Source organism: Ochotona curzoniae, unplaced genomic scaffold (genome assembly GCF_017591425.1).
Source record: "Ochotona curzoniae isolate NIBS_2020 unplaced genomic scaffold, NIBS_Ocur_1.0 contig_3520, whole genome shotgun sequence".
Taxonomy (NCBI): domain Eukaryota; kingdom Metazoa; phylum Chordata; class Mammalia; order Lagomorpha; family Ochotonidae; genus Ochotona; species Ochotona curzoniae.
The window spans coordinates 15,782,249-15,809,628 of record NW_024465894.1 but is presented as its reverse complement, the minus strand read 5'-3'; the positions used below and the strand labels follow the sequence as shown (position 1 = coordinate 15,809,628).

General features: G+C 55.8%; 1 protein-coding gene across 1 annotated transcript; it reads left to right on the top strand.

The window, feature by feature from the left end:
• Window positions 1–1,038: 1,038 nt before the first annotated feature.
• Window positions 1,039–18,183, top strand: XKR7 (XK related 7). Its single transcript, XM_040981131.1, has 3 exons — window positions 1,039–1,583; window positions 16,132–16,334; window positions 17,225–18,183. The coding sequence occupies exons 1-3, from the start codon at window positions 1,039–1,041 to the stop codon at window positions 18,181–18,183; spliced, it is 1,707 nt and encodes a 568-aa protein (XP_040837065.1).
• Window positions 18,184–27,380: the final 9,197 nt, after the last annotated feature.

Below are 27,380 nucleotides of genomic sequence, written 5' to 3'. Positions count from 1 at the left end.
CCAGAGGGCTGGGGGTGGGAGAGAAGGTGAGTGGAGCGCACAGCACCGCTCTAATCTCCCCTGATCTCTCCAACCCTGTGGTCCTTTCTGTACCCCACCTGCTGACTCTCTAAATCCTGGCACGGTCACACAGCTCCCCTGCAGAAATTCTGCAGCGGTTCCAGTTTGGCTGCTGGAGCAGAGCCGCCTTCCGGCCCTCCAGGATGCACCCCTCAGAGCTCTTCCCCGTCTTCCCACTCGCTCCCATCTGTGGTCCGCACTTCCTTGAAAGCGCACCCGCCCTCCGGGTGTGCGCCCTTGCCCTTTCTCGCCCACCAGGTGTTTGCTCCCTTCCTCTCCCCCTCCACGTTGTCCCTTCCTCTCCGAGGAGGTCCGTAGCCAGGAGCTAGCCGTCCCTGAGGGAGGAAAAGGCGGCAACTCTCAGCAGGGCATTTTTCTCTGCTTCCAAACGAAAACAATAAGGAGAGGGACCACCCAAGATCACCGAGGGGGTGGCACCGCGCCAAACATCGGGGTCACCAGGAAAGGTGCGTTCTCCATGCACGACTGTCACTGGCTTGATAAGAGTGTCAGTCCAGGCAGCCATGCTCCTAGCCCCTCATTTCCAAGACCCTGACCCCTCCTACCCCTGAATACCTCAGGCCAAGGGAGATCAAAGGAAGAGAGAGTACGGGAGGAGCCCGAACAAGAAGAAAGGAAGTGGAGTCTGGGCAGGGTGGCGGGGCAGGGGGAGGTAGGACACGCAAAGCCAGAGGCCGGGGCCCCACCTCCCAAAGAAGGACAGAGGTGACCGGGGTGCGCTCTCCCCTCCGGGGGGCTGCTCCCATCCGGCAGCAGCAGCGCGCGCGCGGGGCGGGTGCGAGTGGCGCGGCGCCGGGAGGGATGAATAATTAAAGGAGAGGGAGGAGGAGAAGGGGAAGGAGGCGGCGGCGAGGAGGGAGGAGAGGAGGCGGGAGCCGCCCGCGCAGGGTCCTCCCCGCCGCGCACCGCACTCCCTCCGCCGCCCGGAAGTCGCTCCCCGCCGCCTGCTCCGCCAACATGGCCGCGAAGTCGGATGGCGCGGCGGCCGCGGCCGGCCCGGGGCCGGAGGGGGCGGCCGGCGGGGCCCGCGGCGGGGCGGGCGGGCGCGGGGAAGCAGCCGCGGTGACAGGAGGCGCCGGGGCTGGGGCTTCAGGCCCGCGCTACGAGCTGCGGGACTGCTGCTGGGTGCTGTGCGCGTTGCTCGTGTTCTTCTCCGACGGCGCCACGGACCTGTGGCTGGCGGCCTCCTACTACCTGCAGGGTCAGCACACCTACTTCGGCCTCACCCTGCTGTTCGTGCTGCTGCCCTCGCTGGTCGTGCAGCTGCTCAGCTTCCGCTGGTTCGTCTACGACTACACCGAGCCCGCGGGGGCCCCGGGACCCGCCATCAGCACCAAGGACAGCGCCACCGCCGCTGCCTTCAGGACCAAAGAAGGCAGCCCCGAACTGGGCCCCGGGTCCGCGCCTTCCCCGGCCGGCACCTACCGCCGCCGCTGCTGCCGCCTCTGCGTCTGGCTGCTGCAGACCCTCGTCCACCTCCTGCAGCTTGGCCAGGTCTGGAGGTAGGAAAAGAGCAGGTGCAGGGGCTGAGTTGGGGGCGGGTCGCGAAGGGACTGCCGCCTCCCCAGTCCTGCTCTGACCTTTCCAGTCTCCTGTCCCGATCCCTCACGCCGCCCCCTTCTTCTCCCCTCCAGTCATTGTAACTGATTTCTTCTCACTCAGCTCCTCCCTCACCTCTACCCCTAAACCTTGACCGTTTGCTCTTAAGAGAGGAGGTAATGGGATCAGACGGGACAGAAAGAGACCTGAGGGTGGTAGGAGAGGAGGAACCGGAGCCCTGGCTGGCTCCTGCCCTAGTGCTGAGCTCTCAGAAGACTTTACTTGCTCTCAGACACTCTCTGTTTGCAATCACAGCCCTGTCCCCAACCTCCCAGGGGAGTCAGCATTTGAGGCAACCAAATGAATATCCCGCCTAAACTTTTTGGAAACATGTATTTTAGAGTGAGTTGAAAGCACTGGTTCCCGTGTCCTAAGGACTCCCCCGGTTCCCTCTCCCTCTGACAGGGGCCAAAGGAATTTGGAGTCTTGAAACTGAGGTTCAAGGGCTGCCAGCTTCCCTTTAATCCTAGGATAGCAAGGCAAAAACTGAGGCTTTGTTCAAGCTGCCAGGAGGAGGCTGGGTACCTGCTGTGCTGTGTTCAGAAGGGCAATTCTGAACTCGGGACTGCGCCCGCCCGTGAATGTAGTACCGTGGGCTCTATCCTGCAGTGACAAAAGGGACTTAGTGTGTGCTCTTAGCCGGGCACACTCCTCCTCTGTTGGAGCCCCAGTTTCCTCACCTATGAAAGGAGGGAGCATTTCTTTGCATTCTGTTGGTTTACCATCATGTTTCCCTAAGCTGTTGGGACAGTGAGGTGAAAGGTCTGGGCACGGGTTCTGAGATGGTCATCTCTTTCTGAGATGTAATGAGTTATTATGACAATCCTGACCGAGATGGGGAAAGGAGCCCCTTGCGAGATGCCCAGGGAGACTGCTGCTGTTACATTTGTCCTGCTACTTGTTAACACATTTTGCTTAACTCAGAGGATTCCATTCTGGGCTGAGGGTTGGAAACAGAACTCCCAGGGTTTGTCCCACCTGCTGCCTTGCTGTGTCACGTGAGCTGTGTTCGGTTCTCCCTCTGCCTTGGTTTCCCCATCGATGCCTGCCAAGAGGATGTGTTTGTCCTGGAGAGGGGTTCGGGGGAATGGGGTGGAGTTCTAGCTCCACAAGACATTGTTATTATTATTATTAGTTTGACACACAGAAATTTTCATGTCTACATCCAGGAACTAATCTGCATTTATCATTCTGTGCCCGAGTGAACAGATGGTAGGAGGTATTTTTAGATTCTGAAATGGTAACTTCCTATTCTTGGTAGCCAAAGCAACATTCCCCTTTCCCTTCAACCTCAAGTGGGCCAGCTGCCCCTTGACTCACCGGTTACCTGCCTCCCCCATTCATAATCCACTTGCAAAAAAAAAATATGAAGAGTTCTCTTGTTTCTTAGACATAAACTGAGTTTCCTTCAAACTGGAAAAAAAAAGAAAAAGAGGCCAAGGGTCAGGGATGGAGGGCCCAAGAAGGTGGCTGGGAATGGCTGAGGGACTGCTGAGCGGGTATTTTCTTAGAAGAGCCATTTCCACTCTTCCGGAATTGTAAAGTGGGGCAACTGGGATGAGACAGTTTTTGCAAGGATAGCAATCAACCGACCATGGAGTTGAGTTTGGCCTTACGGAAGTGTTTTGTGTGGTTTAAATAGTACTTTTTTCAAACCCAGAGTCCAGCAAACATTCGACTCCAGCAGTTTGAGGGCCAAAACAATTGAAAGGCAGGTGTTGACTTCAGATTCTTCAGCTCCAGGGTCTCTAAGTTACGGTTCTGAAGTAATTATTTTCTTAAACACCCACTTTGTACTAAACTTTTTCACCAGCCTTATCTCCTGAATTCCCTTAATGTTGTCTCCCCATTTGGCTGGCATTATAATAATTCCTCCTTGACAGAGGAAGGGATGGGGACCACAAGAGGGGCCTTCTTGGCGCAAGGTCACACAGTTAGGGTCTGGAAGAGCTGGGCCTGAGGACTCTGCCTTCATAGCTCAAGCTCAGTGGATCCGCCTTGCCATGCCACTCTGCCACTAACATGTCCCCCAACCTTGAAGAATGATGAGTCTGAGAGCCTGAGATTCAAGGATGACTTCCGTGGCTTCTGCTGTGCTGAGATAACACTGTGTGAGGAAGGGAGGGCACTGAGTTTTGTGGGGAAGGATGAAAAGCAGTGTGTGGGGGGCCATGAGGAATGGCCGGTGAGTGCCTATTTCTTCAGCTTGGTTCATAACCAGCTTGCTAGGCAACCCAGGACTAGGCTCATTTTCTGTGTGTGTGCAGTGGGAGGATGGAATTTGATGACCTTGCTGAGGGGTGGGAAGAGCTCTGGTGCCCCACAATTCTGGCATGGTATTGGGTCCCTGTCTGCTGCCTGTATTGCACTAAAATGATCCAGTTGGCTTTGGGGGCCCCCACTCTGTCAAGGCCGCGGCCTTTCTGCCTCCATCTACTCTAAAGCCCCTACACTCCTGAGAAGTCCTGAACCGGGAGAATGGCCTGCTCAGTGCTTTGTTTCCCTCAAGAACTCTGAGCACTGGGGCACTGCAGAGAGCTACCAAGGGCCTGTGGCCAGTGGTGGAGTCTCTCTCCGAGTTCAATTCTGTGATCTGCTAGAAAACATGACGTAGACATGGTCATTGGAAGTGAGACAGACATAAGAGAAAGTCTCAATTCACCGAGCTGAGATGCTGACTGTGAATTTGACACCTGTTCCCCCCGAGAGCCCTGGATTCCAACACAGCCAAGGGTCTGCTCAGGTGGGAGGAAGCAGAGAGGAGGTAGAGGCCCTTGGGGCTGACATTCCCAGGAGCTGAGCAGTGTTGGCACCACATGGTTGTTCACCCCATGCAAGTTTCCTGCAGTTGCTCTAAGTGGCAGCCCCAGGGTGATGAGGGAAATTCTTAGGCTTGCACAATGCTGAGTCACAAGCTGAGGTGCACTGGGGAGCCAGGAAGGAAACACGCAGTGCAGAACGCGGGATGAAAGGTCAGGATGGGCCAAGCTGTGTCCTAGACAAGAGGAAGCCATTGCCTGCTTCCCCTTGGGCTGCTGGGAGAAGTCCCAGAGCCAGTATTGGCAAATTTTGACTTCTCAAGAGAGATGGGAGGCTGGGAGTTTTGGGGTGAAATGCTCCCAATTTGTGATGTTTTTTTAACAGTAGAATCAAGGATGGAAACACATCCGAGGGACTGTCTCCTGTGTGCCCTCTGCTGTAGCTCTGCACCGTTGATGATGTCCTTTTACGCAAAGGGGCTTATTATTTCATAGCTAACAGGAGGCCCTGCGGAAGGGGAAGGCATGAAGGGATTTCAGGGATCTGTGTACTAGCAGTGCCTCAAATGTCCTGCGTGAGGGGGTCCAGACTTAGGGTCTCACTTCCCCTGGTGGTGGTTGATTCACCTGTTGATCAGATACAGAGATCAAGTAAGTTGCCCAGAGTTGCTGTGGAGGAAGTGAAATGAGCTGCACGCCCAGCTCTGTCCCTGGCTCTGGCAGAGGATCCCAGGGCCAAGAGGCTATGTAGAAGGGCTGGCGCTGTGGCATAGCAAGTATAGCCTCTGTCTGTTGTGCCTATGTTCCATATAGGTGCCGATTCAAGTCCGACTGCTCCATTTCTGATCTAGTTCCCTGCTCATGTGCCTGGGAAGGCAGCGGAGGATTGCTCAAGTGCTCCGGGAAGCTCCTCGCTTTGGACTGGCTAAACTCTAGAAACTAGCCGCTGGCATTGACTTAGGGTGTTAATCAGCGAATGAAAGATCTCTTTCCATCTTCCCCCTCCCCCAACCCCACCTCTTTGTAACTGTGCCTTTCAAGTAAATAAATAAATCTTCTTAAAAGGCTAGGCAGAGACAGACAGAACCCCAGGAGACAAGACAGGGCCTTTGGTGGAGCACAGAGCTGGCTTTGCTTGGACATCAGCAGGTATCTTCACCCCTCTGCCTCCTCAACCCCCTGAGCTGTTAAGCTACTGACAGCTGTTAAGCCAATTAAAGTCCTCCCTGCATCTCCTCAGACCCTGTGGGCAGCGGAGCACTAAGCCATGAATCCTGCGCTCCCTAATCTTGGACTCACTGGGCACTAGCTTTGCCTGGGCAAGCGTGGACTGCTAAGCCAATTAGAGAGAGCTGATCTGGTACGGGATTCCTCCCAAGGCTGTCAGGATATGTGGATCCCCCAAATGGGGAGGAAGACCACTGGATTTTGGGAGGTCCTCTCTCTGATTCCCCTCCCAAATTTGTGTAGACTGCAGCGTGGCTTCCTCTGTGCTTCGGAGAGGCACAGAACCTGCCAGGCATGCAGCTCATGCTCTGGTCTCGCCTCCTGGAAGAAGCTGTGCTTCTTCTGTGTATATGTTCTTGGCATATACATGCTCTGTTCAGAGCCTGTTACTGCTTCTTTGCTGTGACCTTGCTGGGCCACATCATCTCTCACCCCTTAGAGACCAGGGTCTGTTGTTTCAAATGGAGTGGTGTCCACCAAGGGTTGCACCAAGAGCTGGTCCTGTCGTTAAGTGCTCCTGAACTGTTGGCAATGATTAGCACCACCAGCCCGGGCTTTGTTCCCTGTGGAACAAAGGTTTGCTCACAGAGCATGGGCCCAGTGACAGGCAGCCATTCATTTCATCTGCAGTCTTTAAGTTGATATTTATGGAGCACCTGCTGTATACCAGACATTCTTCCAAATACTAGAGAGAGAGCGGTGAGCAAGACAAAATCCTTGCTTTCTTGGCACTCAGCAGCCTAGTGGGGAGACCAGCAAGCAGAGTATCTTCAGTGTACAGTGTAATAGGCCAGATGGTGGTCAGTGCACTGAGGACAAAAGAAGGAGGGCAGGAGACTAGGGTGGGGGAGGTAGTGCTGCAGCATGCCAGGAGGAGATATGGTGCTGTGGTAAGGGGGTCAAGGCAGGAAGGGATGTGTGGGCAAGGGGCTGATGGACCCAGGTGAGGGGGAGCCACATGCAGGTCTTACCAAGGGTGTGGCAAGCAAAGGAAAGGAGGAAATCAAGAAAACCAAGTGGCAGAAGCAGAGAGGGTGAGGGTAGGGGGTGATGGCTGGCGAGTTGGCAGGGGCCACGTCATGCCAGGCCTCAAAGGAGGAGAAACTGGAAGCCCAGGAGACGCTGACCGGGAGAGGCACAAGGTCTTCACTTATGTTAATGACTTTGCCCCTGCCTGTGGGATGGAGGTAGACCAGTAGGAGGCCAGAGCCCACACACATGGTCCCTGTGGAAGTACAGGTGCAGTGTGGGGCAGGGTCTGCCTCGGGCCATGATAAGGGACCCCTTTTCCTTCTCTGGCTTTCAGTTACCCCTCTGGCCCCCAAGGAGTGGTGGTTCAGGAAACCACTCTCTCAGACCGACTATCCTGATGTCTGCCACTCTGTGTGATTTGGAGCAGGTGGTGGAGCTTGCCTGTACCTTCGTTTTTCTCCCCTGCAAACTGGGCATTCACACATTCCTACCTATTTTGTGTGACTTGGAGGAGAGTACATTGAGAGACAAATGCTTGGTTTGAGCCCAGGGGCCCAGGGGCAGAGGAAGTGCAAACCACCTCACCCTCCTATCACCATTGGTAGCCGAGTCTTTTCTGGCATATGGGTTACATGTCTGAGAGTTGGTCCCCAGCTGCAACATGAACCTTGTGACCATCCGCAGAGGCCATGTCTGCTGTGACTGCCTCACCCCCATCTCCTGGGAGCCCCCTCTGCGGCTGCTGTCCACCCCCCACCCACCTCCTCTGCCTGTCCAGCCGGCTGCGGCCAGCCATTAGCGCTCCTCCTAACAGACTTGGAGGCGGCAGTTGGGCCCAGAGTCCTCTGTTTGATCTATAAAGACCACACAGGAGAAGCCCTGGGGAGCCAGGAAGGGGAGGGCTGCCAGGAAATGGCTTTGAACCCCCAGCAGCTGGGGTGAAGGTCCCAAGAGAAGGCCGTTGGGATTCACTCCGGTCTTTCCATTCACCACTGGCCACAGGGTCTTTGTTTGCACATCCAGATTCTGCCCCCAGGGAAATCTTCTCAGCCTCCACTGTGGACCCTACTCTGCCCTCCTCCACCTGGCCACGCTATCCTAGAGGCCAGGAGCAGCCCTGGGTCCCCTCAGCCCGTGGAGCTTTAGGCTGATACCTGCGTTCCCCTCCGACTCCCCAACTCATGAAATTCTGCCCATCCTTTAACGCCAAGCTCAAGTGCCACCCCTTCTGAGCAAACCCACACCATCCTCTGCCCCTGTGACCCCACCTCCCACTCCCTCAGCCAGGCAAAAGTCATTTTCCGTCTAAAATAAAAACTTGCTGGGCTGCTTCGTCTGCTTGTGGAAAACCAGCTCTTGTTGTAATTGAAGCAGAAAGGGCATCAAGACAGCTCCTCTTGGCTCCTGGCCTCTTGGGGTACAGCGGTGTGGGTGGGAGACGATCTCTGCTTACCAGTTAGACTTTTATGCATTGCTTGAAGATGTGACTGCTGGTTTTGAATTAGCCAAGAAACATGTGTAGTTCCCCTGTTTGTTACAAAGTATTGTAGCAAGTACTGCTTCCACTTGTTGCCATGTCAGGTGGGAGGGCAGTAATAAAGAGCTGTGTGGCCTTAGGCAAGGCACTTACCCTCTCTGGGCCTTGGCTCAGTTGGATAAGAGCAGTTTCTATGCAAACGACCTTTGGAAAAGTGCAGTGAATTGACATACAGAAGGTGTCTTGCGTGGCACTCTGCACACAGCGGTGCTGTTTGTGTCGGCCCTGCTTTACAGACGTGCAAACTGAAGCATGGAAAGAATTAGCCTCCCCTCAGCCCTGCTGGTTCAGTAACACGGTAGGGTGGGAGAGGGGCCTCAGGACCCAAACTCTCAGTAGCCATTACCCACTGGTCTCCCATCGAGGACAGAGGCTTATTCTGCAGCCCCAGAGGTAGTATGGGGACAGGTGACAATGCCAGGTTAAAGGGAGGCAGAGTCCTTGGAAGAGAAGGTGACCCTGTCAATCAGATGGCCCAGAAGTTTCCCCAGGGGTGGGTTGGGGGGTGAACTCAGCCTCACCACAGGTGTGCAGATGCAGGTGGCCGACTGGGGCAGGGACAGCGGAACAGGGCCACCTGTCTCAGCCAGGAACAGGCCAGACGATCTTCAAACCTACTGGGTTCAAGGACCCAGGGCTCTGACATGCTCACTCCATGGCCATCAGACCGCTTTGGGCGAACCCAGCCCTGGAGACATCAGTTTGGCCAACACAGCACACATATTTCTTTCTACTTTATTATTATTATTTATTTTAAAGACAATGACAAAAAGAGAGAGAAAAAGAGCATTTCTATCCACTGTTTCACTCCCCAAATAAACACAATAGCCAAGGAGGGTCAAGCTGAGCTGGGAGCCTAAAACTCTGTCTGTGTCTTCCATGTGGGTGCAAAAGGCCCAAGCACCTGGGCCATCTTCCGCTGCTTTTCCCAGGGGCCTTAGCAGGGAGTTGGGTGGGAAGTGGAGCAGATAGCACCTGAACCAGGACCTGAGTGGGATGCTGGCATCCCAAGTGATGGCTTAACTCGCTCCACCAGCTAGCCGTGCTCCTACTTTGGAGTGAAATTTGGTGTTACAGAGAATGTTAACTGGATCCTGTACAAAGCAGTGAGAGCGGGACAGTGAACTCCTGTGCTGCTCTCTGGGAAAGACTGTACTCCAGCAACCTTGCTCTGGGTGAGGGTAGCACCAGCGGGTGGAACTGACTGCGGCCATGGCAACAGCCCCTCCCTCCCCCCCCCCATGGCTGCTCAGCGCCTGGAATGCAGCTACTGTGACTAAGCAGCTGAATTTTTTATTGTATTACTTTTTAATTAAATTTAATTTTTTTTAAAAAAAGTATTCATTTGAAAAGCAGAGACAAACAGACCAGATCACTCACGTGCTGGCCTACTCCTCAGAGGCCCACAAAAGTCAGGTTGGGCCAGGCCGAAGCCAGGAGGCAGGAGCTCACTCCAGGTCTCCCACGTGGGTGGCAGGGGCCCAGGGACTTGAGCCATCACTGTGGCCTCCCAGCGTCTGCATGGGTGCGGAGCTGGGACCAGGAGCACTCTGGCACCCAGGCACTCTGCCAAGGGCTTGACAGCCAAGCCAAACGCTTTCCACACTCGCCTGAGCCGACCCAAGTGATAAGTGTTCGAGTCCCCACTCACTTCCTGCCCTGAAGTGCGTCTCGGTGTGTGGGACACCTGTGAGTGCTTCTGTGCATCTCCAAAAAGCTACTTGGGAAGCCAGAGCTAAGACATGTGCCGTCCCACTGCAGAAGGAGCAGCACTCCCTCGGGAAGGTGTGCTAGGTTTGCTTCCATGACAGTTCCAGGGTGCGAGTTCCCTGCTGCCTTCCTTGTTCACTTCTTTTACTCTTTTCTCCTTTTCTTCTGACATAAAGCCCCGAATGTCTGGCTCGTCTTGGCAAAGGTCGCTCCAGCCGCACTGGGCTGGCATTGCCTTCAGGGGTGGAATGTAGCTGGGGGCACCCTTAAGGCTCCCCAGAGTCCCTTCCAATGAGGCCCGCCTGGCCGCCCTGAGCACTGGTATTGGGGACCCTGGCTGTGCTGTGTGGATGCCCATAGCCCAGGGATGGGTGGAGGGGCTGGTTTCTGTCCGCAGTGTCCCCAGGAGGCAGCTGCATCCTCTGCCAACCCCCCGCCTCCCCAGCTCTACACGGGGAACACACAGCCTTGAGATGGAAGATGGAATCCTGGGGTTTGCTCTCTACTTGGCACCCATTTACCAGCCCATTTCACAAATGGGAAAACTGAGGTCCAGAGAGGGATGGCAACTGGATGCCCTCATCCCTGGACTGGGAGGCGGGGAGGTGGCAGGGCTGTGAGATGCCAGAACCCAGAAGCCATGGCTCTACTGGATAAGGGCAGAAAGCAGCCCTGGCTGGGAGCTGATGGGAGTGCTGGGCTGGGATGGAAAGAGGTCTTGGCTTAAAATTAGTAGCTAGAAAAGGTTTGGCCCAAGCCCCCAAGCCCAGCTAAAAAGAAAAGGAAAAAAAAAAGAGCGAGTGAGAGAGAGAGAGAGAGAGAGAGAGAGAGAGACGCTGTGACTCCGCAGGGGGCTGCCGCGGAGGAGGGAGGTGGCTTAGCTCCCAGTGCCACATGAGATAGAGCCAAATGTGTAAACTCGCGCTCTTTCCTGACATTTATGACTCATTCAGCTGCCAACTCCAGGGAAGGTCCTTTAAAAAAATCGATTTATTTATTTGAAAGGTAGAGTTAAGGAGAGAGGAAAAGGGAGGGAGAGATAAACCTGCTGGGCCAGGCTAAAGCCAGGAGCCAGGAGCTCCATCTGGGTCTCCCACGTGGAAGCAGGAGCCCAAGGGCTTGGGCTATCCTCTGCTGCTTTCCCAGGCCACAAGCAGGGAGCTGGAGTAGAAGCAGAGCAGCCGAGACTCGGCCCAGTGATTACAGGGGATGCCGGCAGAGGCTTAACCCAGCTCCTGCACAGGTCCCAAGAGGGTCCTTTTCTTGTGTTCTTGCTGGAGTACTTGGCCTTGAGGGATAGCTGGGGGGGGGGGCACCCTGCAGGGGTGGAGTCACTGTGACCTAGGGTCCCTTGTGTTGAAGAAACCCCCGCTTCTGGACCCAGTCCCACAGCCTGCACCCCGTGGTGAGACGTAGCCTTGTAACTTGGCCTCTCCTGGGCTCCCATCATCTGTGAAATGTTTGGGTGGCCATCTGCTCTACTAGAACCATCCTGACCTCTCACCCGGAAACCCTGTCTCTTATTGTCCCCCTGCCTAGACCACACACTCTGCACCCCGCCACCTCGCCAACCATGAAGTGCTCCCTCTAGCATGCACAAGTGTTGGCCACACCCATTTCCCCCACCCCTGCCTCTGTGTGAGACCCTCCTAGGTTCTCCATCATGACCCACCAAGGCCCACCTCATCTCTCTGAACTGCAGCCATCCTGGTTGCTTTCTGGAGCCCTTCCTGAGGGCATCTGGGAAGGCTGCTTGGAGGAGGTGTCCCTGTGTTGAAATGGGAAGAAAGGGTGTTTTGCTGGGCATTTGTGAAGGAGGACCTTTTCCCAGGTGCTCTTGGCTGGAAAGAGCTTGGCGGGCTTGGAAGGCACCAGGCAGGCAGTGGACAGCATGCTTGGGAGGCTGGATCACCCTGTGTCCAAGGTCACCAGAGGGTTGGTGGTACAAGCCATTGCTATCCTCCCTCACTGACCCCTGCATCTCCCCACCAGGCCTCCAGAGCAGCACAGGGCATGGCTGCTGGGGGCTGGCAGGAGGTTGCAGGACCTAGCTCCGTAGGGTGCGACTGCTGGGAGCTGCTGGGGTTTGCAGGGCCCAGCTCTGCTGCAAAGCAGAGAGCTGCTAGCCAGGCAGCTGTTCCTGGATGGAGTCGGGAGGCGCGGGGGAGCACTTGGCCCAGAGCTGTGAGGGGGAGTGGGGAGAGGCGAGAAAACTCGGAAGCGCTGAGCCTGACAGATGGAGGAGACGAGGACGTGAGAGACACAGACAGACAGAGACCCAGAGTCAGGGAGAGGAGGAGCAGGCACCTTGCAAGTGAGCAGCAGGTGGGCACAGCCGAGGACCCGAAGCACCCAAGCAGCAGAGCCAGGGGCCCTGGGAACAGACAAGAGGCAGGTGGAAAGGCCAGGGCCTGTATGACCAACTGGTTGACCAGAAGTACCAGAGGGATGGATAGGTAACTGAACCTGCATTCAAGGGACAGACATAGTGACCAGGGTCTGATGGCTCCCGACTCAGGCACGGGTTGGAATGGATACTGCCATCTAGGCCAGAAGTCCTGACCCAGGACCTGTGGAGCTGGTCCTCATCCTTTGCTGCTCCTGTTGTCCACCTGAAAGGAGCCTTGGACCCCCAAAGGGTGCTGGGGAGCCAGAGGCAGCTGGGCCTGGGGCAGAGGGAGCAAGCTACCAGGTGTCTCAGATACTACTGTTCACTCATGGCAACAGGGCCCGGCAAGACAGAAACCCAGGCTGCCACTCCATCCACAACCATGTCCCCTTTCCTGCTTTCCCAGTTTTGAAAAGTCAGGCAGAGTGTAGCATCATGCAAGGCCAGGAGGGAGACACACACATTCATTTGCTCATTCTATAATTATCTTAAAATTGTCTACCACACAAGCTGGCACTGGGGACTCAGGGGTGGCCAACGTGGGCAAGGGTCTGGGGTGAGAGTACCCTCATGGAGCCGCACGGTAGGCCAGAAAATGAACGTGTAAAGAAATGAATAAGGTCTTGTCATAGTACATGCCAAGAAGATAAAATCGGAGGACACTCGGTGAGATGGTGAGGGTAGAGGTGCCAACAGAGGCCTCTCCAAGGGCACAGGGGAGCTACCAAGGGTCCATTACAGCAGGACCCAGGCAGGGGTGTTGCCAGAAGGGCAGCTTGCCAGTGCAAAGGCCCCATGACAGGAAGAAGTCCGGTTGTGTGCAAATGGGACAGAAGTTTGAGATGGGAGAGGAAAAGGGCAGGGCCTAAGGGCTGGAGAGTCTGCAAGCCAGAAGAGATGCTAGGATTCAGTTCCAGAGGAATGGGGACCCTCGGAAGGCTTGCTAGGGTGAATGACGCCATCTGCCAGTTTTTAAAACATCCTGCAGGGTTTCTCTACTGAGAAAGGGGGACAGGAGGAAGGGCGGAGTAGGGGGCGGAGGGGTTGGGATGCTCACGGGGCAGCTCAATGTGGCCATCCAGGCAGGAGAGCACTGTGGCAGCAGACAGGTGGGCCGAGCAGGAATGCATTCTGGGAAAGAGCAGGTGCACGCCTGGTCCTCACATCCACGTTCCCTTTCCTGACTCGGGCCTGCTGTGTGATGGTTCCCTTTCATGGTGAAAATCAACTTCCTTTCCATAGAGGGGGAGGCAGGGCAGGCTTCCTGGAGAAGGTTTAGTTTTCAGGAAAGATGCTTGATGATTGGGAGGAGCCAGAAGCCTCCACTCAGTGTGTGCGCTCCTCCCTCTAGGCGCACTGCCCTCTACAGTTTATAAATTATTTCCAAATCCACCACAGCCACACAGCTAGGGCGGAGCAAGGGCGCACACACCACACCTCCTTTCTGATCTTGCCCCCAGCAGCTGTGAGGCCACCAGCATGGTAAGCTATTTTAAAGAAGGAAAAAGTAAGGGCAGAGAAATGAGGCCTTGTGTCCTGGGTGGGACTGTTGGACAGGCTCCATGGGCTCCACCTCGATGGAGCATATGAAAACACAACCACATCAGACAGCAAATATCAATTACATAATCCAATCAACTCCAGATCGCAGCTGACTGGCCAACATCATGTTCTGGTTTGCAGGCATTTAATTAAATCCGTATTCATTATGATCCTGCAGCTTTCTGCCATGTGTCACAGTAGATAGGTTTTGGTTTGGTTTGGTTTAGCTTTTCTCAGGTCCCAAACATTCTAATCCTAGACCTTTGGCGAGGATCACTGAGCCCTGGTTTTGATCCCGTTGCCCAAAGAGGCAGAGTGAGGTGGCATGCAGGCCTGGAACCTCACCCTCCCGCCCCAGTTGTGCACTGTAGGCTCTCCCTTCTCCCCACCTGGCACCCAGAGGCCTCCGAAATCCCTGGATGTGGGCTGCCCTTTGTCTGCCATGAGTTGGGCCCTGGCAGAGGCACGGACAGGAGTGGGCGGGGAGGTGGGCAGGCAGGCTGTCAGATAGTGATGGATGCTGGCTGGAAGCCGGGGGCCTCCCTCACGCTGACCCAGGCCCGGAAACAGATGGTCTTCCAGTCCAACAGTCACTTCCCGGGTGTCACCCCACCTCCCTGGGCTCCTTCACATGGGCCAGCTGGCCTCCACTTCCTCTTCAAAGCCGGAGGTGTGGGCAGTGTGGGCAGCTGGCTGGTTTGGTCTTTCCCCCACCCCGATCTTGGCCACCTCAGGCCTGCTCTCTTTTCCACCTTGGTCCCCAGCCTGGTTTCCTGCCCCTGGCTCAGCCCAGTCGTCACAGGCCTGGAGCAAATCCTAGTCTTTCCTGGCGTTCCTCCAAGCTGGCCCCCAGCACAAGCTTCCTGGCTGATCCCATCATTCCTGCTTCTGGGATGTAGCTCACGTTCGGAATCAAACCTGAGTTCTCTTGCCTGGAACGCGATGCCCTTCCCAGTTCTGGTCTACTTTTACCCTGCCCATGAAAACCCCCCTGTCCAGACCCAGTGAGCCAGGACCACCCCGTCCCAGGCTACTTTCTCCCACATCTCTGAGCCTTGACATCCTTTTCCACCTGGTGTGCCCTTCTACCTCTTGTATACCCTTAAACGCTAACCCACACTTTAAAATGCTTCTTCTTCCAAGATGTACTCCCTGACCCCTTTGCCAGAGAGAGCCACACGACAGTTAAGACCAGGATCCCCCTTTAGGGGAGCTCTGGATATCCATGGGCCCCAACTTCCTGTCTTGGGCTGCTGACACTTGGTGCCTGCAACTAGTCCCAAACTGGGTCCCAGAAGTGCCAGCTTACCACATCTGGAAGTGGGCCTCTAAGTTCTGGGCTCCCCCACCTCAGAATGATTTCTCCTTTCTCTCACCCTTGGTGACTAAGGGGAGCCCAGGCTGTCCCCAGGGGCACGATCTGTAGCTACAAAAGTCAGGGGTGGAGATGCATGACCAGCAAGAGGGGCCAGGCCTCGTGTGAGCACTGATGCATGGGCGCTGCACCTTGCAGTATGCAAAAAGTCTTCTCGTGTGCTGGGCCATCATGGGAGGGGATGCTCTAGGGCGCTGAGCCAGTCTGGCTCAAAATCATCACTTTTTTAGAAACACAACCAGGAGTTGAACCTGGGACATTAGAGGAAAGCAGAGAGACTCCTTAGAAAAAAGCCAGGGTCATCCAGAGAGGGTGAGCAGAGCAGGTGCAGAAGAGCAGGGGTGAGGGAGGGCGCTGAGTGCTCTGGAGCAGGCAGCTCCCTGAGCTGGCATGGGACAGGGGCAGCAACGGCAGCGGAGTCCTGGCCCAGGGCTTGAGCCTCCAAGCAGCTCTGAGGTCGGGTGCTCAGAGGTGAGCTCAGGGGCCAGGAAGCGGCTAGTGACAGCAGAACGGGGCGTTGGGGAGGCTGGCACCAGGTATCGTCCCCCAAAAAACTCTGTAAGGCTGCCAGTTAGGGGAAGGTTGTGGGCCCTGAGGGTGGCTGCCTGGGTTTGAAGCCCAGCTCCCCTACTTCCTGGCTGTGTGACCTTGGACTAATGATATACCTCTCTGGGCCTCTCAGTTTGCTTCCCTGTGAAATAGGGATGGTGTGGTCTAGGGAATTAAAGCAAAGAAAACAGGTCACGCAAGAACAGTCATAAGGGCTTCCGTTATGCCAGTGCCTGGAACAGAAGTGCTTTCCAAAGGAGCCAGAGGGTGGGAGGTCCCTTCCATTGGCCCCCTCGGCAGCTAGGGGTGAGACGCTCTGGTAGGGTGAGAAGCTGAGCCCTGCACGCTGGGAGTTTGAGCACTGCTGCCCGCCCTGCCCTCCTTCCTGCAGGTACCTGCGCACACTCTACCTGGGGCTGCAAAGCCGCTGGCGCGGGGAGCAGCTCCGGCGCCACTTCTACTGGCAGATGCTGTTTGAGAGCGCAGACGTGAGCATGCTACGCCTGCTGGAGACCTTCCTGCGCAGCGCCCCACAGCTTGTGCTGCAGCTCATCCTGCTGCTGCAGCGTGACCACGAGCCCAACCTGCTGCCTGGTAAGCCTGCCTTCCACCCACACAGGGCCCTTCCTCCCCCACTGCCCATCCGGCCCCCTGGGGGTGCTCCCACTCTCACTGCACCGAGTGAACAGGCTCAGCCCTGGGGGAAGCTCCCTGCCCTCTGCAATCCCCAAACCTTCCACTGGGCACCTCCTGGAGCCCCCTCTGCCCCACAGTCCCAGTCAATTTCACTGGGGACCCCTTCCAGACCTAGTCCTTGGCTCTGTCCCTTGTTCCCCGCAAGGCCAAGCCCTTGGGCTCACAGAGAAGCCGCCTGCTGCAGTGCCCTGCTGATCCCACCCAGGTTCACCCTGTCCACAGCCTCGGCCTCTTCAGGCCCCTGCGAATTCCTGGCCTGGGACTTGGGTCCCTTCCTGCCCCACACTCAGCTACACATGTCCCTCTCCATACCCAACCCCCTCCAGGGGTCCCCAATATCTTAATGGGCCATCAACTGGCTCCTCCGTGCCCTAATCAAGACCCCCTCCTGTTCACCTCGTCTTCTACCCCCACAGTCCTAGACCCCAACTTCCCACCCTCCCATCAAGACCCCAGACCCAATGGCACCCCCTCATATGAGACTTGACCCCAAAGAGACCCAAGTCACCCACCCTCCCTTGATGCCTCTACCTTCACAGAAACCCAATGGCACCCCCTCATATGAGACTTGACCCCAAAGAGACCCAAGTCACCCACCCTCCCTTGATGCCCCTACCTTCACAGAAACCCCCAGTCCTGTCCACCCTCACCCCCACTTCATCACCCACACTGCCTCCCCTCACACCTCAGAACCCAGCTCCTGACCCAGACCCCTTACCTTCTCCCCAGACCCCAACCCGGACCCACCCCTAACCCAGCCCGCCCCACCCCCTGCCTTATCTCCACAGCCCTGTCCACCTCGGCCTCACTCGTGTCCCTGGCCTGGACGCTGGCCTCCTACCAGAAGGTGCTGCGGGACTCACGGGACGACAAGCGACCCCTGTCCTACAAGGGTGCCGTGGCCCAGGTGCTGTGGCACCTGTTCACCATTGCGGCCCGCAGCCTGGCCTTTGCGCTCTTCGCCAGCATCTACAAGCTCTACTTCGGCATCTTCATCGTGGCCCACTGGTGTGTCATGACCTTCTGGGTCATCCAGGGCGAGACGGACTTCTGCATGTCCAAGTGGGAGGAGATCATCTACAACATGGTGGTGGGCATCATCTACATCTTCTGCTGGTTCAACGTCAAGGAGGGCCGCAGCCGCCGCCGCATGGCGCTCTACTACTGCCTCGTGCTGCTGGAGAACGCAGTGCTCACCGGCTTCTGGTATTCCAGCCGCAGTTTCGCCACCGATTTCCACTCCCTCATCCTGGTCTGCGTGGTAGCCTCCAGCTTTGCACTGGGCATCTTCTTCATGTGCGTCTATTACTGCCTCCTGCACCCCAATGGGCCCATGCTGGGTCCCCAGGCCCCCCCTGGATGTATCTGCCCTGAGTCCCCGCAGCCCTGCGGGCCACCAGCTGATGCTATCACAAGCCCCCCGAGGTCCCTGCCCAGGACTACAGGCGCTGAGCGCGATGGGACCTCTGTGGGGGGTGAACGAGCCGGGACCCCCACTCTACCCGTCTTCCAGGTGCGGCCTGGCCTGCCTCCTACACCGGTGGCCCACACCTTACGGACAGAGGGGCCTGTCATTCGGATTGACTTGCCTCGGAAGAAGTATCCGGCGTGGGATGCTCACTTCATCGACCGACGGCTGCGCAAGACCATCCTGGCACTAGAATATTCCTCGCCAGTCACGCCCCGCGTGCAATACCGGAGCGTGGGCACCTCGCAGGAACTACTGGAGTATGAGACCACTGTGTAGGCAGCAGGCTCCCCCTGCCAAGGCCCCAGACTGGGCTGGGCTATTTCCGCGCTCACCACGGCGTTGAGCCCAGAATGGCAAAGCTACCAAGCCCAGTGCAAGTGGTGCATCCATGGCGAGGGAGCAGCCTTGAGAAGGCCCCTTTGGCCTATTCCCCAAGGCCCAGGGGAATAACTGGTGCTACACCTCACCCCGGCGGGGAAATGGGATGGCCTCACAACTTCCCCCTCTGCCTGGCACTGCCCCTGGACGAGCCCCAGGGACCTGCCAGGGAAAGAGCGCCGTCCAGGAGACACAAGCTGTGCTCCTTGGGCTGTGGGGAGTGGGTTCTTCCTGTGGAGAGGGGCGGATCTCTGAGAAGGATGGAGAGGGGTGCTGCTTGAGGGCTTGGCGCAGCCCCTGAGGGATCTGAAGCCTGGAGCTGGGCCAGGAGAGGGGGCTGAAGGAGGGTGGGCAGGAGTTAAAGTAGGAAGCAGAGCTAGGGATAGATGGGGTAAGACCCACAAGGGATCCACGCGAGCAGAAGCACAAAGGGGTGGGCAGCCTGGGGGTAGGGCACCTGTACTCCAGAGTGTGGGCAGTGAGGGACACAGCCTTCATCCACAGACCCCCCTCCTCTTTATGTAGGGATAGGGAGGCTCCACTATGGACAAGGTGCCAGCCATCTCAGGGGAAAGTCTTCCAGGAACCGTTCTTGGTTCCAGATCTGGAACATTCCTTCTCTACAAAGACCTTGAGGCCAGCAGGTAGCACGCATTGGAGGATGCTCTGTGAGGCCCTGGGAAGGATGAGGCCCTACCGTCTTCCTCAGAGGGACCACTCCCAAGCCGTGCGTGGTTCTAGACAAAGTTCTAGGGCACCAGCAGGTAACAGAAGGTCCAATAGACGTGTAAGGCTTTGGGCAGTGAATCCTGGCAGCTGCAGCTACAACTCCCAGGGTGTCACATGTGGGAAACTGACTTGCCCTTCCATGTGACGACATCCAGGCCATGGGGTCATTCCTATGGCCTGGACATGTTGGGGTGCCCATGGGGCCACTCACCTGGGGCTGGTCCTAGGTGGGGGGTATAAAGAACAGCTGCTGCTATCCTGTGTTGGGGGGCAGGACTGGCTGCAGGAACCCTAGACTATGCAAATGAGGGAGTGCTCAGGTCTCCCTGGCTCAGTGACCCTAGGGGCTCCCTGATGGGGCAGCTGGTGTCATGAGTCCCTGGACTCCAGGCTGTGCCAGCGAATGGTAATAAGCAATGGCGGGTCTGCCAAGGGGGACCCTAAAACCCCACCCCCACCACCATGAACACACCTCTTGGTAGTGACAGGGTTACTGCACCCCCAGTGGTCCACTACGATGCAGACGGTGCTGTGGCCATCTCCCCTGCCCACATAGAAGGCCACTCTGCCCTCTATTGCCTACTTCCCTGAGCCCTGGGGAACCAGACTGAGGCTGCCCCAGGGCCCACACCATCCCCCTCATCCTCTGCCCGAACCTATCTGAGTGCTCACCCTGCGTGTATCAGCACCTCTAGGAAATGGAACTTGGGCATGGGGCCCCTGACGCCGCTGCCTCTCCAGCGCTGACCGAGGCTGGGAGTTTGCTCCCTGAGCACTTTCCTGACCTCCTCCTCCCCATCTCACAGGGGAGACCGAGAGAAGCAGCATGCCAGGTGCTACACCCCAATGCCCCACAACAGCCTGGCTGACTGCTCCACTCTCCAGCATCGTGGAAAAGTGGGGAATCTCCCACCAGCCATGGAGTAAACCTTGCAACTCTACAAGGTGCCTGGGGAGCAGCAATGAGCAGGTGGCATGAGGCTTACAGGGACGTTACAGCCATACACTTGGTCTCTGCTCCAGCCCCTGCCCCTGGCATTACAATGCTAGAAACCTTTTTGGGGGCCACGGCTAGAAAGCAACCCTAAGTCACAGCATGGCTACAATCAAGGGTCCCTGCTGTGCCATCTCCTCTGGAGCGCCCTGGACACTGACTGTCCCTCCCAAGCTTGAGGTCCCCCAGGTGCGCTGGCCTGTCCCTCATACTTCCTGCCATCCCTGCTGCTCCTGGGGTGATGCTGGGATGCAGGTGTCAGTGGGGGAGGAGTTATTCCCTTTCTGTGACACAGTCTACCTCAGCTGCTCCCTCCCCTGCCAGAACCGACTGCCTGTCCCTCCACCACAGTCTGGACACTTAGTCTTCCCAGCATCCCTAAAGGGCCTTATGGTGATGGAGGGGGAGACACAGCCACATCTCCAAGGGGCCTTCCGGGTCCCCTAAGCCACCTGCCCTTCCCATTCCTTGTATGAGAAATTGAGACTCAGAGACAGCCAGGGACTTGCCCAAGACCACACAGGAAGGTGGTGCACATTAGGGTGTTCCGGGAGTGAGGAGGGGCTTAAGTCCATCTTTCTTTGCCAAAACAGAACACTCTGGTACCAAAGCACCAGGCAGGCTGCATCGTGCCCTCTGTAGCTCTAGCCCAGGACACGTACCCCCTTTCCTTTTGTCTTCAGCTTCTCCCAGCTCAAATTAAGCTCCCTGGGCTTGCTATGCTGGCAAGCCGCCACACACTCATGGCGCCTCCAAGCACCAACTTGCCACGTGCCTTGTAACTTGTCCCAGCCAAGCAGCAGACACCACCCTCCCCGACAAGGGGGGCTTTCTAGGACCCCTCCCCTCCCTATCCCACCTGCTGCGTCTGTGTCTCCTGGGGCATGTCACCCACCCACATGAGCTGGGGAAAGAGAGACTCTAGAGGACCAAGCTAGGGAATGTCCAGGTCTCCCAGTTAAGGGCGTGGGGCTTGGGAATATCTAGTGATGCTTCATTTGGCAGCCCCCATGAGCACTCTGCAGGGCTTTCTCTTACAGCCACATAGCCCTCACCCTTTGGAAGATGATCTGCTGGGGCAGGGATGTCTGAGTTGCAAGCACAAATGAAATGAGAGAAGCAGAGGTGCTAGAAAGAGGGAGTGGCAGGGACTCTGGCCAACAGGATTGCATGTGTCCTGCCTCTGGCCGCTGACACTTCAATTTGTGAGGAGCACTGTGCTGGCCAGACCAGGCCTCGTATCTGGCCCACTCAGAGGTCTTGGGTTCAGAATGTTGAGATGCTTCTGGGGAGCACCCCCTTGCCCCAGAGTGTGGAAACACCTTGAACCCTGCTGGTCCAAGCCTGAGCTATCACACAGTCATCTGACAGCTGATCCCCTGCTCTCAGCTGGCAAGGGACCAGCCTGGGAATCTGCAGGGTCCCCAGTTTGAGGACCATCACCCACCTGATAAGGGCTCCATGTTCCTCTACTGTCTGGAGTGGGCAACAGTTTAGTCTTCAGGTAGGAGGTACCTGCATCAGCTAGACAGGGAAAGACCAGGTATAGAATGGAAAGGAAAAAGGCATGGCTAGTTGCTATACCTGCCTCTTCCCAGGTTGGGCTGGGGGTCAGCCAGTAGCAAAGGCAAGCTATCGGTATCTGCATTAAAGCACTGTGTGAAGTCTCCTGGGAAGAGAGGATTGGGGAGGGAGGGGGCTGCCAAGCCACAGGGACAGGGCCTGAATCCCCATTCCTGGCCAGAGAGGCTTCTGAGCTTGGGGGCAAGGGGCCTGCAAGGTGCCATTCTGGTGGTAGAAGGAATGTGAACTCCGGAGCAATAGGTAAAGACAGGAAGTGGCCAGGGGAAGAAAGAAGCATGGTGGGAGTGGGAAAGGAAGGCCCAGTCCAGGCATGGTCTGGTTCCCAGGGACAGGAAGTTCCCTAGGGAAGGGGAAATAGGGGGAGGGCCTGGACTCTGCCCCTTCCACCCCGCCCTCTTTACCAGCTCTGGCCTTTTTTATTTATTTTTCTTTTCTATGCACAATCACTATAAGGGCACCCCCAGGCCAGGCTGAAAGGGTGGGGGGTGTCCCAGGGCACTCGCAATAACTGAGTGGAGAATACCATAGGACAAAGCGGGGGCATGAGAAGCACCAGGTAACAAAGGAGTGCACCCTTGGCTGCTTCTCCCCAAAATCCCAGACCCCTGGAGACCAGACATGACCCTCCTCCTAAACGTGTCCCCGTGGACTACCCTACTAAACCTGGAAAGGCCCGGGATGAGTACAGACCCAAGCCTGGTAGTTTTGCAAACAAGCTGTAAGCCAACTGGAAGAGACCCAAGGTACTGCTGGTCTTTTTTTGCCCTTGGAGATCCCACAGTGTGGGGGTTTGGCTTGGTGTTCAAACGAGACTCATTTCTTGAAGAATTGAGTAAACTCAAGCTGAGCTCCTACACAGAATTAAGAGCCACCCAGGTCTGGAGTTGGGTCCCAGGGTCTAGCAGGCAGTGTTCTGGATTGCTACATACAGAGTTCTCGAAAGTTCTGGCACCTGCTCCCGTCCCCACAGAGCTTCAGTGGTTCAGCCACCCAGTGTCTGCAAGAGCAGGCCCAGAGATGGGCCATTGTCACACAGCCAGGTAGTGGTAGGGTGGGACCAGAATGCAGGTGTTTGGGAGTCTGCCCGGGGTACGCCCAGCTTTGATCCTCTCCACTCTCCCAACTCCAGGAACCACTAGCCATGTCCGAGGGGTTGAGTTCCCCCTCAGTCAGCACAATTTGGGGTGACCTTTCTTCCTTCGGTGTTCTCTGCCCTCCCCATCCAGCCCCGATCCGGCCCACTTCTGTTTCCCATTCTGGTCTCACCTGCTGTATTTATAATGTCTGTGCCATCCCCAGCCTCCACCTACTGAATCCCTCTTTGCTTCCCCCGGGAGGGGGAGGGGCCCCAAGCTGGGGTCCCTGGACTGAGACCTTTTTGTACACCACAAACTTTTTGTATATTTTTAATTTTGCTGCGACATGAGATATTAAAAGTCATTTCAGTACGTGCTGCTTGTGTCCTATTGGTTTGGCTCTTCTGGGCCCCTGGGGAAGGCGTGCTGGGGGAGGTGCCACCTGCAACAATCTAGGGGGCTCCATTTGAGAGAAAAAGACCCTTGGTTGGAAGAGGGCAGGACATTGCACAAAGTTCCCTATTGATTGGACATAGTCTCTGCCAATCAAACAGGATCCCCTGGGGATGATCTCCAAATTCATTTTCTAGGTAAGGGGGGAAAAAAGAGATGGATGTGGAGTGGCGTGGACCTGCCAGAGATGACAGGATGATTCCATCACAAAATCAGGACCCAGACTGACTCCTAACTCCATGGGGATGGATGCTTATGGAGCACCCACAGCAAAATTCTAGGCTTGTGAGCAAAGTGATAATAACTGGGACACTCAGTGGTGTCACCTCTAAAGGGCCCCACTCCAATCCAGTACTGGTTTCCAAACTGCAAGTGCCTCACTTCACTGGTGGGAAAAGGCTGCCTTTTAAAAAAAATCAATCTGAAAGACAGAGTATCAGTGAGAAAGGGGAAGACAGGCAGAGAACTATATCTTCCATCTACTGGTTCATTCCCCCAATTGCCACAACAGCCAGCCCTGCGCCACTCTGCAGCCAGGAGCCCAGGAAATCCATCTGGGTTTTTTCACTGGGTAGCAGTGGCCATCCTCCACTTCCTTCCCAGGCATATTAGCAGGAAGCAGAGCAGAAGTGGAGCACCCAGTACAAGAACTGGCTCCATACGGGATGCCAGCACCACAGGAAGTTTAGCCCATCAAGCCACAGTGCCAGACCCTCAAGGACCTTTCTTTAAGGACCACTCCTTCCATTCACCCTCCCACCTGCAATTTCCTCACTGCAGACTCCTTTTTGTCTGCCCAGCACCTTCAGGATCAAGGTCAAGTCTTTTGGCTTGATACTGACGTGTCACAGATTCTGCCTAGTTTGAATCTGGTCTCCAGCACTGCCCCTACCTGACCCAAAGAGCCTCTCCAAACCTCTAGCCTCCCCGTTTCCATCATTGTGCAAGTGGAGCACTGGCTTGCTGGGGCTGCCACCTCTGAAGTGCTCCAGGAATGTTGTAGGTCCTACATGTCTCCAGGAGGCAAAACTCGACTGGCCTATGACCGTGCTTCCTAAAGTCTGATCCCCAGGCCAGTAACACTGGGCAACTTGCTAAAAATGCACATTCTCAGGCCTCTTCCTAAACCTACTAAATCAGCCCTTAAAGGTGTGGAGAGAGCTTTATAAAAAAAAAAAAAAAAAGGAGAGACAGAGAGGAAGATCTTCCATCTGCTGGTTCATTCCCCAAGTGGCTGCAATGGTTGGTCAGGGCTGAACCAATCCAAAGCCAGGAGCCAGGAGCTTCTTCCAGATCTCCCATGCAGGTGCAGAGTCTCAAAGCTTTGGGCCATCCTTTACTGTTTTGCCAGGTCACAAGCAAGGAGCTGGTTGGGAGTAGAACAGCCAGGACATGAACTGGTGCCCAGATGGAATCCTTGCATGTGCAAAAGATAAGGATTGAGCCATTGAGCCATCACACCAGGCCCTGAGAGCAATTTTTTTTTTAGTTTATTTTTATCTATTATTAAAAGGCACAGTGACACACATGGAGAGAAATCTTTCAATCTCTGATTCAGTTTTCAAACGCCTGCAACAACCAAGGTTGGGCCAGGCTGAAACCAGAAGCCAGGAGCTCCACACAAGTCACTCATGTGGGTAGCCAGAACCCAGACACTTGGGCCATCAGCTGCTGCCTCCCAGAGTACAGAGGAGTAGGAAGTGGAGGTGGAAGTCAAATCCCAGCTCCCCAGTACAGGACGCAGGCATCCCAAGGGGCAGCTAAACTTTGTACCCAAAACCCATCCCACTTTTCTCCATGAAGAAATTTTTTAGCTAATGACATGGCCACTCAGAGTGAAAGATGGTCTTTGCCCTTGAAGTTAAGGGGTGATCACGGACCAAAGTTCCAGCCAATGACGCGTGAGCAGAACTCTGTGCTACTTTGGGTCATCGCAGAGGGATCCTAGCAGCCAGCTCTCTGCTTCCCATTGGTTGCACAGCAGCATGCACAAAGGCATCTTGCAGTTGAGTCCAAAATCATAGTGTGGTGGGCCAGGGAGTTAGGAGATGCCTGGCCACAGGGAGCTGGGCAGGCTCAACTGCTAGCGGAAGAGGTAAAAATCTTGTCAGTGATAACCACTGTTATTTGGGTCCTTGTTATGGCCCAAACCAATGTACTTGGCCTGCAGACGCCTAGTGGACGATCTTGATGGAGATTCTAGGAAAGGTTTGGCCTCCAGAATAAAAAGGTACTCCAGCAGAGATGCTTGGCCCCTTCTTGTCGATGGAGTCATGTCCAGTTCCTGCCAAGCAGCCAGCTGGACTAGCTGGCAAGGGCTGCTCAACAAGCCCAGCCAGCTGACTTAAGACTCCCCGATGTCCCTTGGTGGATGCACATCTTCTTTTCCCATAAGAGCACCTATCCAGTTGAAGGAGGCCTCATCTTAACCTCTCATTTTAGCCTTCACATCTTTTCACACTCTATCTTCAAATACCACTAGATTCTGAAATACGGTGGGCATGAGGCTTCAGTATATAAATCTGGATGTGAGCAGGCACAATTCAGTTCGTATCATCAGCAAAGCAAAAAATGTAAGGACCTCCATGCCATCATCAAGGTGCTTGCTCGGTGCTCGATTAACCAGCCCTGTAAGGCACTCAACATAGGACTTCTTGTCTTGAGAGAGAATCAAACCTCCCTCCCGGCTAAGCCACCTTTGGTGGCATCATCCACCCATACAGCCAGAGTCTAACCACCCAGGTATTATGGCTTTGGGTCATCCTCAACTGCTTTCCCAGGCCACAAGCAGGGAACTGGATGGGAAGCAGGGCTGCCAGGATTAGAACCAGTGCCCATATGGGACCCTGGTCCACGCAAGGCAACGACTTTAGCCACTAGGCTACTACCCTAGGACCCTCTTCCTGAGTTACTTGTTAATCTTAAAAATATGCATTATCATTGTATCATTCTGTTTCACTTTAATTCCTGCAGCAGCCTCTGAAGCAGAGGCTGCCTGCTTTTGCCACATTTAGGGTGATTCTCAGGCCCTGAGAGACAAAGCAGCTTGCTCAAGGCCTTTCCCATTTCAGGGTAAGTCCGCCTGTCTGCAATCACTTCCAGGGATGCTAAGTCCGACCCGCGCCCACGGCTCTGTGGGTAAGGGAATGCAGACAACGCAGTGATGCTTATAGTTGGTCTAGGAATAATGAGAGCTCCTGTTTCATAGACAGGGAACATGAGGCCCAAAGAAAGGGAAAGGCTGGCAAAAGCCTATCAGGGAGGTGCCACGGCAAGAGAGCACAGCCCACATCCCACTGCCACTCCGGATTGGCTCAAGGGGTTAAGTGGGAGTTTTGGTGTCCAGGGTGGGGCCATGTTTGGTTTTCAGTTCCAACCTCTTCCTGTTGGCCCTGCAGGCTGAGCTCACTTCCTGCTGCTGGGAGGAGCCTGGCAGGATGTAGGCTAGCAGGAGGCAGTGGCTGGAGAGTTGGCACTAACCAGCCTGAGATTTTCCCCTGAGAGAGAGAGAGAGAGAGAGAGAGAGAGAGAGAGAAAAGAACGGCTAGTGCCTGGGAGTCATGCCCAGAGGCCACAGGGCAGGCTGCCCCTCCCCACCGGCTGCTATGCTGAGCTGTCACATCTATGATCTCAAACCCGGCACTCCCCACTGGCACCCGCCTCTCACCACCTGCCTCCTCATCCCCGGCTTCATGTCTTCCTCATCACTCCTCTGTCTAGTAGGAGAGGGTTTGGTGGAGAATTATAGGGTGGAGGGGCAGTCATGGTCCCCTCCTGGAAAACTGAGAAGGCTGAGGCCAAGAGTGGTTCCTCTGAACCTCCAGCCTGGGGTCCTAGCTGACTCCTCTAGAATCCAGGGGTTGTAGTCAGGTGTGCAAGGGCCACTCACAGCCTCTCTGCCCAGGTCTTGGAGGTCAGGGTCGTGCAGCTTCAGATTGGGACCAGCCTGGAGTCCCAGCAGGCACCGCCTCGGACTCACTGTGTGACTGCCCTGAGCCAGGCTCTGCGAGAGAGCAACAGCTTGTGGTTTTAACTTACGAGAGAGGAGGAAATTCCCATCCAATGGTTCACTGCTCAGGTGTTCCCCATAGCAGGGCCAGGGCCAGGAACTCGGTTCAGCCCTCCTGTGTGAGTAGCAGCCACCTAAGATGGCACCTGCGAGGCCAATGGCCTGAAATTTGGGGTTTTTCAAACTCAGATTCTAAATGTAGGAGACTCTACCCCAGGCTCACCCAACCGCCAAGGCCCCTTGACAGCAC

Excerpts from the sequence above, each read along its gene's own strand:
- XKR7 (XM_040981131.1), top strand. The coding sequence starts at position 1,039 with ATGGCCGCGAAGTCGGATGGCGCGGCGGCCGCGGCCGGCCCGGGGCCG. Across the intron at positions 1,584-16,131 it reads CAGCTTGGCCAGGTCTGGAG|GTACCTGCGCACACTCTACC; the intron begins GTAGGAAAAGAG and ends TCCTTCCTGCAG. Across the intron at positions 16,335-17,224 it reads CGAGCCCAACCTGCTGCCTG|CCCTGTCCACCTCGGCCTCA; the intron begins GTAAGCCTGCCT and ends TTATCTCCACAG.